The sequence below is a fragment of the Carcharhinus amblyrhynchos genome, chromosome 18 (genome assembly GCF_965287045.1).
Source record: "Carcharhinus amblyrhynchos chromosome 18, sCarAmb.v2.hapA, whole genome shotgun sequence".
Taxonomy (NCBI): domain Eukaryota; kingdom Metazoa; phylum Chordata; class Chondrichthyes; order Carcharhiniformes; family Carcharhinidae; genus Carcharhinus; species Carcharhinus amblyrhynchos.
Window position 1 is genome coordinate 7,311,604 of NC_137341.1, and position 15,240 is coordinate 7,326,843.

Sequence of the window (15,240 nt, forward strand, 5' to 3'; positions counted from 1 at the left end):
AGGGAATAGATCTAGCCCAGAGCGAGGAGTTGACCAGATAATGGAAATAACGGCACTGGTTAGCAACAATGGAGGCAATCCTGTTCCTCCGATTTCATTTTAGGTCAGTATTTTTTGGAACCCTTCCTTGGTTGACTCCATTTAAGGACAACCTGTTCAGTCTCATGTAGATCTAATGGCACTGGCCCCAGCTACCTTGGAGCAAATCAGTCTCATAGTGGAGCCTCCAACAGGCGTTTAGCCTTTGTTTGCATATGCAAAGTTCCTAATGCCTGTTTCAGGGTGTGGACATTTCACACTGATTTTGTGGCCTTGACCAGCAGGGCTGGAGGTGCAACTTGTAATGTGCATGTACTTGCTGCCCAGCGTATCAGATGCTTACAGCATTTACCACCTGATGAAGGAGTGCTACCGTTTTTGGAAAATATAATTTCTAGGCCCAAGTAGTTTGATTTTCAAAAGACATTCAGTGATGTATCAAGTAGAATCGGTCTGGATCCAAACTGAAAATTTATTACAGGCAAGGTGCTAGAAGTTGACTCACTGGTTGTGGTTTAGCTGCCCCGCTACCTACAGGCACAAATCCCATAATGACTTTTGGTCTTGCGTTAAATAGCGCAAGACCAAAAACAGATTTGCGTTGGCAAGATTTCCAAACGCAATTTTCCTGTTCCCCCTCCGATGATGTGATCAGATTCATGCCAGAGGGTGGGGGTGGATGGGCATGAGCCAGATTACAATATATTTAAATATCAATAGGGAGCTGAACACCTCACCTTCCGCCCCCTCCGTATCGTTCCTCCCAGCCGGCTGCACATCACGGCAGTGCGAATCATTATTGGTTTTCAAAAACGTGCTGGGGCCACATGGGTAAATATAGCCCCAAATGGTGAGGGGCATGCTTGGGCAGTACCAGCGTGGGCAGGCCCGCTGGAGATCCCCATTAGGCCCCTTATGTGTGTGGTTATAGTGGTGGAGGGAGCCCATGAGGACTACTACCTGGGCTGATGCCTGTTTAGGGGAAGGGGAGAGTGGGCTAATGCTGGCCTAGTTGGTTGGAGGAGTGCCCTGTTGCTTGTAAGTTGGGGGGATCGCCCCGGTGCTCCACGTCTGTGGGAGTTGGGAGTAAGTTGAGGACGCCATTTAAATATGCAACCCAATCTTTGTGGAACTGGCCTTGCTGAGACCATCAGGTGCCCCATCCAGTGCCAGAGTGATGGTGCAAACCACTGAGTGCCGGACAACGGAGTGAAAACTCGGCTGTTCGTTTGGAGAGTCTGTTCCCTCCTTCTGCTGCTGCCTTGAAATGGCATCTTGTTGACTGGACACATGCACTGAATTACATGGAGTTTTTGCACTTATGCTACAGACTAAACTCACTTGAGAAAAGGTAGAGCCTGTCTATTTCAATGCCCTTTTCAGAAAGAACATGAAAGAATTGCATTTATATGGCACCTTTCATGACCTTGGGGGTCCCAAAATGTTTCACAGCCAATGAACTGTTTTTGAAGTGTAGTTACTGTTTTAATGTGGAACTCATGGCAACTATTTTGTTCACAGTTGGGGGTTCCCCCTCGCCCCCGCTTTGGGCAGGTGGGGCAGAGGGAATCAGAGAATCCAATGGAAGTTCCAAAACGGCCGTTATGCCAGAGGGATTTTCCCTTGAAACATTCCCCACCCCTCACCAGTGAAGTCAAGGTCTGGAATACTATTACCATGTGTTTGAATGTCATTGAATGCCCTTACACCCCACCAAGGTCATGCCTGGGCAATACCTTGACAGTGTTATTTAGCATTACCTCCTGGCACTGTCCCTTTGTTTGTTTTAATTTTTTAAATCCCCATCTGTCACCTGTTTTACTTTGTTTTCTGTACACGATTTGACATCAAAGATGTGCTCTTAGGCTGATTGGTGTAACAAATTGTCCCCTCAATCTGGTTTCCAATGTGGAGTGCCATAAGCGTGGGTGGAAGAGGGAACTCACAATGTTAAAATGGCGGCGCGGGCTCGTTGGGCCGAAGGGCCTGTTTCCCGTGCTGGGTTGTTCTTTGTTCTTTGAATTCAACATTTTAACTCGTGCTTCCTGTTTCTGACTCTGCTGCTGCTTCATTCTGATTGTTAAGTAGGTACACAATTGTGTTAATGGAAGTCTGCACTTAGAAAAGGTAATTTTCATTGCAAGAGAGATTTGTTGGCCATAATAAAAATGTCACCTAGTTAAAAGACCTATCCTGGAATCAGTCGGGGTTAAAGATCCCTGTGGAGAATACTTTGCTTTTTGGCTGGTTAGATGAAAGGAACTAGCCACGGAAATGCCCTTTGTAACCTCGTGCAAATGCAACAAGCGGCTGGCACCATGAGTTTGCTGTTCAGAGCAAAATCCAAGCAATATTATCGAAGCAATAAGCTATTAAATTTCTTAACGAACCCTCCATTAAGGTGTGAACTGGCAAAAAGTAAAGTTGCTATAACTGGAAGTCCGTAAGTTGAAATGTCCTGTTGCTGTTGCTGATCATTCAGCTGATGAAACAAGAAGCAAGAAACTGCAGATGCTGGAAATCTGAAGCAAATCAAAAAAGTGCTGGAAACTGCAGGTCAGGCAGCACCTGGAGAGAACAGATGAGAAAATATTTTGGACTCGGGTCATTTATCGAGAGTGATGGATATCATTGCGTTGCGAAAAGCAGAATGCGCTTGCATGTATACACTCATACTACACATACGTGCGAAAAATAAATAGATGGACCTGGTAGGCACTTAAGCAGAACACGGAGACAACTTTTTCAGAGAAAGCAAAGCAATTAAAGATAGTTATCAGACTCTGGGAACATATGAATATTTGAAGGCTGTGGGAAGGAGATGGAAGTGTGACAAACAAGCAAAGTGGAGAAGATTCACTTGGAGCCTCAGCAGGAAAAAGCAAGTTTACTCCAGCACAGCTGGTAATGTATTTTACCATCTTTACTCTCACTATTTCTCCCACAGAAGAGTGTGAATACTAGGAAATTGGAACTTTTCACTATTTTGGTTGACAGGCCTTTGTTGGATACTGATACAAGGAATTCTAAGTAAAGATGAGTAAATGGAGCTAAAGGGCAGATCTGCACTGATCGGACTGAATGCCATAGCAGACCCAAGGGGCCAAATAGCATCCAATTGCAATGCTGTGAACATTACAAAGATGCTTTTAATGACGCAAGTAATCCAAAGTCTAGCTGCAAGATGATGTTTACAAAGTAGCTCAGTAAATGGCTTGGTCTCTTCTATTGCTTCCTTTATATACCAATGATGGTCATTTTAAGCATTTGAGATTTGATTCCATATAAGAGTGTCTTTAAACTTACAAAGAAAAAATATAAAAGCAGTTTGTGCCTTTTTTTGATCATCTGCTTTACTAACACCTTTTTGGTCAAAGCACAAAATCCAAAGAAATAGCAAGTTAAAATGCATGCCTTTTTTTCTAACGTATGTATGAGTTTCATTGCCTGCAGAGCTTCCCTGTAAACATATGGTAATGTTCAAACAAGGATAGAGGTTAGTGAACACATGCTTATTCTAAATCATTGTTTCCTAATGCCAAGAGGATTAAAGAACTATTTAATAACATTGTGTTCAGAATTTCTGGGAATTTATTGTGAATTGCCTCACGGTTCTTTGGCCAAGTGTAAAACATACATATTTTACTAAGCAGCCTTCACACGCAGACAAAATCATTAGTCTGCAACACACAGTGACAGCTATCGATCTATATTGCTCTGACCTACAAGATTGCAGGTACAACGATCTTACTTTTGTAAAGAATACATCTCAACAGCCACATCAGATTGAGTAATCCAACATTCTTTTCTTTTCAGATCCAATGCAAAGCTAAAGTTTTCACACCTTTTGGAATTATATTGATCACTTCATTAAGTGAAAATAAATTGTGGTTCAAAAATTCAGATTCATAGAATTAATAATATTCTGCTTTTGTTGTTTGAATCACTGATTAATCTGCTAGGAGTTACAAATATTGTGAAATTTGTGCAAATATTTAATCCCAAACTCATTTGTTCAGAAAATAACTAAATGTAAAGAATACTGTTTGTTTTGAAAGCATGATGTGGGTATGCCGGCGTTGGACTGGCGTAAACACAGTAAAAAGTCTGACAACACCAGGTTTTAGTCCAACCGATTTATTTGATAATACTCACAAGCTTTCGAGGTTTCCCTCTTCGTCAGGTGAATGGAGAGTTCTGGCCTCAGACAGAGCATATAAAGCACAGACAGTAATCTCTAAACTGTCGATGCTCTGTCTGAGGCCAGAATTCTCCATTCACCTGACGAAGAGGGAATCCTCGAAAGCTTGTGAGTATTATCAAATAAATCGGTTGGACTAAAACCTGGTGTTGTCAGACTTTTTACTTTTGAAAGCATACAGGCCACCCAACTGAGATCCATTCACTGTACAGCAATTTTAGGAGCTTGGTGAGGGTACGAAGGAGATTTATCAGAATGGTACCAGAGACAAGAGACTTCTGTTGTGAGGAGAGACATTCAAAGCCATAAAGTGATTAATGGAATAAATAAGGGGAAATTGTTTCCGCTGGCTGAAGAGTCGGTAACCAGGAAACATAGGTTTAAGATAATGGAAACCAATTTAAGATTATCAGTTGGGCTCGCAGTTTGGCTCACTTGTGTTTTAAAGTTTATTGATTAGTCACAAGTAGGCTTACATTCATACTGCATTGAGGTCACTGTGAGAATCCCCCAGTCGCCGCACTCTGGCGCCTGGTTGGGTACACTTAGGGAGAATGTAGCATGGCTGATTCACCTAACCTGAACATCTTTGGACTGGAGGAGGAAACCACAGTTTCCTCCGGAGCATCCGCAGGAAACCCACAAGACACAGGGAGATTGTGCAAACTCCATGCAGACAGTGACCTAAGCTAACTACTGTGCCACCATGCTGCCCTTAGGCATGCTGAAAGCCATATATATTTACACACTGTCTGCCCTTTGCAGACAGAAGGGACACGTACACACTTTACTACAAAATAGGCAACAGCTAGTCCCTGGTTCATTCCCTCAGGAACGAATTTGTCTTTATCAATCAGAGTCAACTTGCCTGGTTTGAATTTAAACAAAGCTTGGCAGTTAATGCTCAGTTATCAGTTAACCAGTGATTCTCCATGGCAATGCACTCCTCTACCAATTAAAATCCTCTTGCCAGCCAACTCGTGCAATATAAATTGTTGTTCCCTTTACAATTTGGTATTCTTGTGAATTGCCCTGAAGCGTGCAAGATGAAAAGCTTTGACAGCATGTGTCTTTTTCAGCAATATTTAAGGTAATTGACAAACTGCTGGAGTAAAGATGAGAACCTTTGTTATTCAGCAGTTTGTTATGATCTCAAATTCACTGTCTCTCTGTTGGATAAATACTTAAAAATGAGATAATTGTGTGACTATGGAGGAGGAGTAGTGTGAGGGGAGGGGAGCAGGTCGGGTGTTATCAGCTGCTTCAGAGAGTTGTCACTGTCATGATGGCCAAATGGTCTCCTTCCGTGCTGTATGATTCTGTAACGCTCATTTAAAATATTGTGCTCATGTGAAATTTCAAGTGTTAATATTTTACAGACATGCATTAAATGTGCTGCCAGGTTATGTTTGCTCGTGTGACATTGTGCAAAGAGAATATGACTGAGGTTCTAGGACTGAAGATGCACAGGTACTCGGATCACGAGCACGGTCTTTGCCCTCTATAATGGAGCTTGGAGTTAAGGTGCTTCACTCTTCTGCTGCTCCACTGTTTAGAATCTCTTTTTATGATACCACTGATGGTTGCTCACTCTGGACATATTCTGGGAGCTTAAGTCAAGAGACTTTTCACTTCCAACAACCCAGCCAGTGTAACTGCCTGTTCCATATCGAACATTTTTCATCTCTTAACGTTCGAGTTCTTGTTGGGCTCGAAAGCTTAACTCTTGTTTCTCCCTCCACAGATACTGCCAGACCTACTGAATTTTTCTAGCACTATTTCTAACGTTTTTCAGTTTGGCTGAAAGATTATTGAGCTGAAATGCTAACTCTGTTTCTCTTTCTACAGTCTCTGCCTGACCTGTGGAACATTTACAGCATGTTTTTATTTCGGATTTCCAGCATCCATGGTGTTTTGTAAATATAAAGTTGGTCATTTGTTGATTGCACAAAATGGGAAGTTTGCAAAGTGACAACTTGTCAGGTTTTGTTTCCCTGATCGCTCTCGATCTCAACTGAACAGTACAAACTGCCCAATTATGTGCGCCTTTTTTCTGGAGCTGGCTTAGCCCGTTTGTTTTTGGAGATTTTATGCGAATATAACCCTTTTACTTCAGGCAGTGCCCTTTTGTTTAAGTCTGAACAGCAAGAGAATGTTAAAAGTTCAGTTCTGTTTTCCTTGGATGCCACATGGATAAGTTTAATTACTTGCACATTTAATTTCAGTTTTAAAATATGCGTCTTGTTGTTGACTACATGTCTTTTCGCATGATTTCATCTCACATATTTAAGCAACTTTCCGATGTTTTTTCAATTGTTATTTTCATACTTATAGGCTTACGCAAATCAGAACTGTGTGTGTTAAAGTATCTGTTTGTCATTTTCTACACCTTTGTTCTTCTGACCCTAAAAAGCTTTCTCCCCAAGACTGGATTTATTTATAACACAGTGTATTATTACACGTGTGCAGATGCAGTCAGTGGCATCATAGTCAGTCTGCCTGGAATGGGAACTGGTTCCATGATTCTTTAAAGATAAAATAAATAAAGCACCTTTGGAAAAAAATAAGAGTGGAAGTGGATTTACATTTAAAAATAAATAATGAAGTAAAAAAGCTATTTATCAAAAGCAAACCAATTTTGGAATAAATCCAGATCGGTGCGCATACTGGCAATGAGGAATGTTAATTCAACCCCTTTTTTCAATTTATAATCGTTTAATGAGCTGGCAAAAATCAATAAAAACATCTTTTAACCAAAAAAATCTGTCACCCAGTGTGGGGTTTAAGACCACAACTCTGGGATTTAGGAGCCCCTTTATCTACCAGTTGAGCTAGTTCTGCTGTGAAGGAACTCCCCTGCAACTGGCTTTACAAATCTGTTCACTGGCTTTATGAAGCTTTGCTCACTTCCAGGGTCATATTTTTGGGGAATGGTTACGGCACAGAAGGAGACCATGTGGCCCATTGTGTCTGTGCTGGCTTGCTGCAAGAGCCATTTATTACATGCCATCCCCCTTTGCCTTTACTCCTAGCCCTGCAAATCTTTCCTTTTCAGATAATGAACTAATTTCCTTTGAACACTGTCAGGCAGCGCATTCCAGATCCAAACCACTTGCATAAAAAACATACGTCGTCACTTTGGGAATTTCCGATTGAAATCCTGCCCACAATATCCTCTGCTAACGGAATCAAGGGGATGCAACCTTACATTTAAAGCCAACCATTAGCAAAATCAGGAATATTTTTTCACATGAGGAATAATAGAAATTTGGAATCCCACCCCCCCCCCCTACACACAGAAGATACCAGGGCAAGTGCGTAATTTTTTTTTAGATAAGGGTTTCAAGCAATCTGAAACTAAGTTGGTGAGTGGCGTTATGATCTGTTGAATGCTGGAGCAGACCTGAGGGGCTGAAAAACCTTCGCCTGTTGCTGTGCTTTGAAGGCACTTTGTGCAAACATTACAGAGATGTTTTTGATACAAGTAATCCAAACGTGGCAGCAAATTAGTGTTTAAAAAAATACCTCAATTATGAGCTTTTGCCCACTGTTCTGAATCTTTATCTCAATGATGATCATTGCAAACACTTTAAAGGATTTTAAAATCTGTTTCACTGAAAACATGTTTTCAAATTTGTCAAAAAAACTAAAACAATTTCTGCCAGTATCAGCCCCCCCCCCTCTCTCTCTCTGACTGTGTGGTTAGGTCCCACAGGCTGGTGACTTTAAGGACGGGCAAGCTTCTTAGAAACAATGATTTAGGACAATATTAATAGTCACTTGGGCAAATGCATGTTCATTAAGGAAAGCCAGCACAGATTTATTAATGTTTAACTGAATCACATGAGCTTTTCATGTGATAGCAGAGAGGATTGATGAGGGTAATGTTTTTGATGTAGGGCACATGGACTTCCAAAAGGCGTTTGATAAAGTGCCACACAACAGACTCGCAGCTAGTTTCAACGTCCAAATCACACAAAAGAAGTCACCTTGATATTTTGTTTTATAACGCAAGATTATTACAGTAGTCTTTTTCAATCGAATAGCTCAGTGATGTAAGAATCTGTAGCAGTGTTACCTCAGAATCCCAGCTGCTTGACAGATTGTGTGAAGTACTTTCACTCGTTATAGAAAGGACAGAAAAGCGATTGAGCTTGCATTATAAGGCAGTAAATTTGTCAGGTAGTTCAGATGACATAAACTGCAAGGGCAAGTCTGTCTTGTGCTACTTGCAGACTTAAAACAAAGTGTCTCATATGCCGTACAGGCTAGGAGTTATCACTAGTGCGATTGGCCTCCTACAGCTGTGAGCCAATGAATCATAGATCTGAATGTTTTAGTGTATGTGACGGTAAATTATAAAGCAGTATAAAATTAAATTAGTGCTCTAAACTTGATGCCATATTGATATAAAATGCAGTGAGGATGACAAGTGACAGGCTGTAAATTGAGCTATCACAGTGGATGTGATGTCACCCACCTTTAGCTCCACTGTCATCATTAGCTGGCTTTCTTCTGTCTTAAGGGTGATATAGGGACTCCTGAATTGGTCTTAGAGTAAATATCCACAGATTTGCTTTCTCTCTATGGATTTCTACATCAATCTCCCTCAGACTCCCACCATGTCCTCTCTCCCACACCCCCATTTGTGTTCCCAGGTAGATATAAAAATCCCATGACACTATTTTGAAGAAGAGCAGGTCTTTCAGGTCCCGTCCAATATTTTATCTCAGCACAGACATCACTGAGACCAGTTATCAGAGCATTTATTTTATTGCCGTTTGTGCGATCTTGCCGTGCAGAAATTAAGTGCCGTGTTCTCAACCATTACAGCAGTGCCTTCACCTCAGGTAATTACTTCACTGCTTGTAAAGCACTTTAAGACAAGGATTTTGCTAAAAGCACTATACAATTGCATGTTCTTACTTATGTAACTATAAAGGAAACTTGGAACGCACTGCCTAAAAATGTGGCGGAGGCAGTTTCAATGGGAAAGGAAGAATGTGATAGTGACAGGAGGCGGTGGGTGGGGGGTTGGAATGGCAGTAGATGAATTGTTCATTTGGAGATCCAGTATGGATGCAATGGGCCAAACTTCTGTACCGTAATACATCTGTGATTCTGTAACACAAGTATAGGTTTTCTAGCAGTGGATTATCATCACATTTATGTACAACTCATAGCATACCTCACCTTTGGTGAAGAGATGATTTACATTGGTTGTACCAGCCAACTAAAATTAGCATTTACTTTTCACAGGAGACTATTTTGGAGTCTTGATGGAGGCCAAGGTACTGACATTTCCTTTTAATGTAATGGAGAACCCTATGTACTGGGGGAGTACATTAGTCTACTTGGGCTGGGCTGTCATGTGAGTATATAAATTTAAAGTCAGCATGCATTTCTTTCTGTCTCTTGCCTTTCTTCCTGAATCTTAATTTTAATTTTTCTTTCCTTAAGTCAAAGACCCTGATGTTATCGTACATACAAATACTAACATGACAATTACAGTCTACTCTTCTAACGCACGAGTAAAAATAATTAATATAGTTAACACTTTTTTATTAACGGAAAACATCAATAATGGAACAATTTTAAAAAGAGTCTTAGAATTAGATCATGTGTATGAAAGAGAAGTTGGCGAGAAAACAGAAATGAAGGGTAGTGGATAATGGTTGTTTTTGGATTGGCCACATATTTTTTAAAAATCTTTGAGATTTGACTATCACTCACAACATGGCATTTATTACCCATCTCAAATTACCCATGAGAAGGTGTTGATGACCCTCCTTCTTGAACTGCTGCAGTCTATTTGGTGAAGGTGCTTCTACGTTGCTGTTAAGTTGGGAATTGCCAGCTATTGACTCAACAATATGAAGGAATGCTGAACCATGTCAGTCCGGACGGTGTGTGAATTGGAGCAGCACTTGAAGGTAACAGTGTTCTCAAGCACCTGCTACTCTTGCCCTTCAAGGCAGGGGAGATGACAGGCCTGGGAGTCGCTGTCAAAGAAGTTTTGGTGAGTTGCTGCAGTCACCAGAGGGAGAGGATGTTTAAATTGTTGGAAGGGCTGCCAAGTGTTCTGGTTGGTGTTGAACTTCTTGTGTGTTGCATCTGCACTGATTTGGCCAAATAGACTATATTCCATCCGACTTCTGACTTGTGCCTTAGAGGTGGCAGAGTGGCCTTCAGAAGTTAGTAGGTGAAGTACTCACTGCAATATCTAGTCTCTGACAAACTCTAGCGCAGTGGTTCTGGAAGTGTGAGTGGTTCACCCCTAGATTATTGGTGGTTTGCAAAGGTCCTCCATATGATGCATGGGCTGATTGAAAATTAGTCTCTGGCATCCAATGCCACAACTGAGGCCATAGAAGAGAACAGGCTCATTCCTACCAGTACCGTGACCTCATCATCAGATGGGCTCCCATATGAATTGTACAAGACGTTATAAATGCAAGCAAATGTCTAAAGAAACTATTTCACAATAAACATTTGATGGACTTTTGGTTCCACAAAAGGTCGAAGTACCCTGGATTTGCCAACTCAGCGCTGAAACACCTGCCATTGCCAGCAACAAACAGCCAAGTTATTGCGTTGTCAACACTTGTGGGACTGAACGTGGAGACCACCATGAGAATGAAGCTCTGCAACTTAGAACTAGACAATTCTCATTGGTGTCCCTTGAAAAGCAGTACGATTGCAGTGGCATGCTCAGGATGGTTGGGTAGGACTAGTTGATCCCACGGAGTTGGTCAGTAGATGAAAATGGATGAGAACCCCTTCCCCACTGATGTTCTCATAATCCATGAGACCATTGCTTGTTTTAATAGATAAATTAGAGTGAACTTAATAGCTGAGGTGATGGCCAGTGGAAATTCTGCTGTCGTCATTCTCAAGAGCCCCAGTAAAATTAGACCCCAATTAGGCAACTGTCTGTCTGCTGTCAGGATCTTCAGACTGAGAACTCCTCCTCCTCTGTACCAGTAGTGCCCCTGGTGGTACTGCTGGAGGGCCAGAAAGAGGAAAGGCTATGGAGGAACTTGCCAGGATCAGCCGGACAGGCCAAGTAAGGAGGTGCTGGTATGTAGGGCGGGATGGTTCTTTCCACTGGGGCGACTCTTGCCACCAGCAGAGCTATTCATGGGGCATAGGGTCTCCAAACAGGATAGCAGCCCTTCAGCGGCAACAGAATGATGCCCCTAGGTTCCCCTTAATGACAACATAAGGGTCTTGCTTGGCCTAGCCAGCCAAGGCGGCTGACATCAAGGTACCCCTGCCCTAATTGAGTCGGGTGGAGTTTCCATGCCCCCCCCCCAAACTCCTCAGTCTGATCCCAGGGTGAGGGGAAGGAGGGCATTATATCTGCGCTGGGGGACATAATAGATGACACACAAATAAAGACCAGGGTAATATATTCATATATGCATAACATATTCAAGAGTTAGTAGATTGTGTAAATTGATGTCAGGTCAGATTTCGTAAGAGAATTGTAAAGTGATAAAACAGAGTAATGATAGAATGTAAAGAGTCGCAATTGTTCACATGTACCAAGTTCCAAAAGTGAGAGAACAAGTTGATAACTGTGTTTAAAAAGAAAGTTTTATAAATAGGAGCATGGAGCACAAAAATAACAGGAGCAATGATTGATCCACTCAGAATTTTAATACAATGTCCAGTATTCAACACTTTAATTTAGGAGAATGTCAAAGCGTGAACTGGATACAGAAGAGATTCAGCAAGAAGATATGAAGAATGAGAGACTTTAGTTAGGTGAAGAGATATGAAAAAAATGAGGCTGGTTTGAATAGAACAGAGATAGTTAGCATTAAAAGTGAGTTTCTTTTGTAAGAATATTTAATTCTTAGTGGTTGGCATGTTGGTAACTTGAGGGCACAAATTTAAGATAAATCATCAGAAGAATGAAAACTGAGCTTTGAGTTACATGTAGAATGTCGTATTCGAAAAGTGGTGGAAGCACCACTCGTACATCTACAATGTTTAAGCGGATAAGTGTTTATAAACAAAAGAGACATGTACGACGAAAGGGCAGGCTAATGTGACTAAATGGATTCTATCAGAAAGCTATCCCAGGTTTGATGGGTCAAATGGCCAACTACCGTGTGGTAAAATTTTGTGGTTTTGTAAAATAATGAAAATGGAATGCACTGTTTATAGTTTCAAGCTTAATAGTCATTTTAGAATCTTGACATTCAGTTCCAGGTAACACAAGATCCTGTTTAGAAAATGTTATAAAGTCTCCAGCACATCTTTAGGATTTAGCAGATCAGTTATAGACTGAAAAGAGTAAGTGTAACGCACCAGTTCTAGTCAAGTTAACTTTTCCATATTTAATTTATCGAGTCAATTCAGCTCATATCAGATACTGGTGAAGAAAAGTGTTTGTTTGCTCATGTACATTTTACATTCTGCCACAAATATAGTGGGCAAAACCTTTTAACTTACTTTAACAGAAATTTTACGCCAAGTTGTTATAGCGTTGTCTTTAACCAATTCTAGTTTAGCTCACCAAGTTTGGTTAACGCTGTTAATTTTATTCTCTTCCGGCATCTAAGACAGACTTTCGTCTGTTTTCATAGCTAGTTATTTCTGGAACCAACCGCTGTTCCATTGCCAAAGACTTGTATGTCTTGAGGGATACTGCTCCACATCAAGTGTGACTGACTAGAAGCGTCTCCTGTTCTTACTATCTGCGTTGGTGTGTTAGAAGGATTTGCGGGTTGGGCGCATTTATGAATGTGCCTTCCTTGGCCATGCAGTCCTGGGGTAGCACTTGAACCCAGAGCTGCTGGCTTAGAGGCAGGGACACTACCCACTGTGCCACAAGACTGCCACAATGCTGTTAATGCTATCTCATAATTGCTGGAATATGTTTTGATTCTGCCTGGCGTGCCGTGATCTCTAGTACTTACGTGCTACTTTGCTGTGCAGTACTTTCAGTTCTCCTCTCTGAAAATAATGAAATTATAACTGAACAAACTAATAGTATTCCAGTCTGATGCACTGATCAAATTAAAATTTTAATTTTGTGCATTATCTACAGTAATTGACAATTTCAGACTTTAGTGCCTCATGAAACATGCAGATCTGCTCCTAGAGTTAATGGGTCTTTCTGTAATAGCCACAATAAATGCATGATCATATAATTTAAAATTTTGTACAAAATCACTTATTAAGACCTTTAAGTATTTGAAGTGAAATTAATGTCCTTGCATGGGACGTTGTAAATCTTATTGTACATTTGTAATTACTGAGTGTTCAAAAACGATGAGGTTCATACTTGATAAAAGAATCTCGATCAGTCTTTTCGATTTAGATGCATATTTGGTTAAATAATTACCTGACTTAAACATGTGATAGTATATTTTTGCACTATCCTCCATTCCAATTATTGTTTAATGGTTTTAAAAATATTTTTATTGCATTTCCAAAGAGATACAATTTAAATTCATCTGCAAGATGCTAGATTTTTTTTACTGAAATAACGTTCTTGCTTCAATGGATGCTATTCCAAAGCCAGTAATACCCAAGATGCAAAAATCAATTAGCTGGCACCACAGTGTCCCCTCTGCGTATATGATGTTTACCATTACAAAACCAGACAGCTCGGAAATATCTGCCGCTCCGAGCTGAAATTAAGTTAGTAATAAGACAATAGATGCTGCAACTGTTAGCAGAGAATGAGCCATTGCCATTTGAAAAATGAGCCAATTGCCCTTTTGGCCACTTCACAATGGCCTCGTTATTGTCATCTTCACAGCTCACATTCCAATCCAGCTTTGTATCTTCAAGCATTATTCTAGCTCTTGGAGTCTATCACTAGCCACATCGCAGATCACCAGTGGGTGACTTTGTGGAGTTTGCATGTTTGCCTCACGTCTGTGGGAGTTTCCTTCGGGTGCTCCGGTTTTTTCCCCGCAGTCCAAAGATGTGCAGGTTAGGTGAATTGGGCATGCTAAATTAGTGTCCCAAGATGTGTCAATTAGATGGATATGCTGTTGGAAATATGTGGGGATAGGACAGGAGAGAGGTCTGGGGTAAGATACGCTGTAAAGACTTGATGGGCCAAATTGCCTGTTCACTGTAGGGATTCTAAGACCAATACAATACCTTTTTTGTCATGAAAACTTTGTACTTCTACCTGGCACACAAAGTCTACGTCACTAATATAGATCACGAAAAGCATAATATTGACTCATGGAGAACCCCCCTCGATAATACTTCTTCCATTCGTCTGAAAAATAACTACCTCTACTCAGTTTCCTGTCATTCGTCCAGTTTTGTATCCGTGATATATCTGATTATTTTATTGCTTGGTCTTCAACGCTGCTCGTTATGTGGCACTTCAACAATTACCTTTGGGGATTTCATGTATACCACATCAACCACATGGCCCTCATCAATCTTCTCACTTAGTTTATCATAAAACTCAATCAAATTAGTTAAACTTAATTTGTCTCTAACAATTCTGCTCTGGTTTCCCTTAATTAATTGGCATTTGTCCAAGTATTGTAGCTGTTAATTTTGTCCTGGATTGTTCTCCTCACAGCTTTCCCACCACTGATGTTAAACTGTGGGTGCTGGACTTATCCTTACACCCATTTTTGAACAAGGATGTAACATTTACAGTTCTCTGCTCCTCTGGCAACACTCTTGTACCTAAGGAAGATTGGAAGATTATCATCAATGCCTCTGCAAATTCCACCTTTATTTCTGTTAGTACACTTGGACGCATCCTATTTGGACCTGGTGGTTTATTCAATTTAAGTACAGACACCCTTTCTAATACCTCCCTTTATCAGTTTTTAGCCCATCCTGTGCCTCAAAACCGTGACCATAGCAGATCACTAACAAGTAGTTTTTAATCTATAAACAAAGCCAGGTACAATCACAGAACTGTGACCTATCACTTTGAAAGCCCTACCTATCTGATTGCACTTGTATTTTTTTGGAGGAAGGATTACTATTCAGAGTGAGTTTAT

General features: G+C 40.9%; 1 protein-coding gene across 1 annotated transcript in view; it reads left to right on the forward strand.

The window, feature by feature from the left end:
• The window catches only part of pemt (phosphatidylethanolamine N-methyltransferase), a 107,374-nt gene that overhangs the window by 77,912 nt on the left and 14,222 nt on the right, over positions 1–15,240 (forward strand). Inside the window, exon 5 of the mRNA XM_080206302.1 lies at positions 9,500–9,611. Coding sequence (XP_080062428.1) covers positions 9,500–9,611 — 112 coding nt within the window. The remainder of the gene's footprint in view (positions 1–9,499; positions 9,612–15,240) is intronic.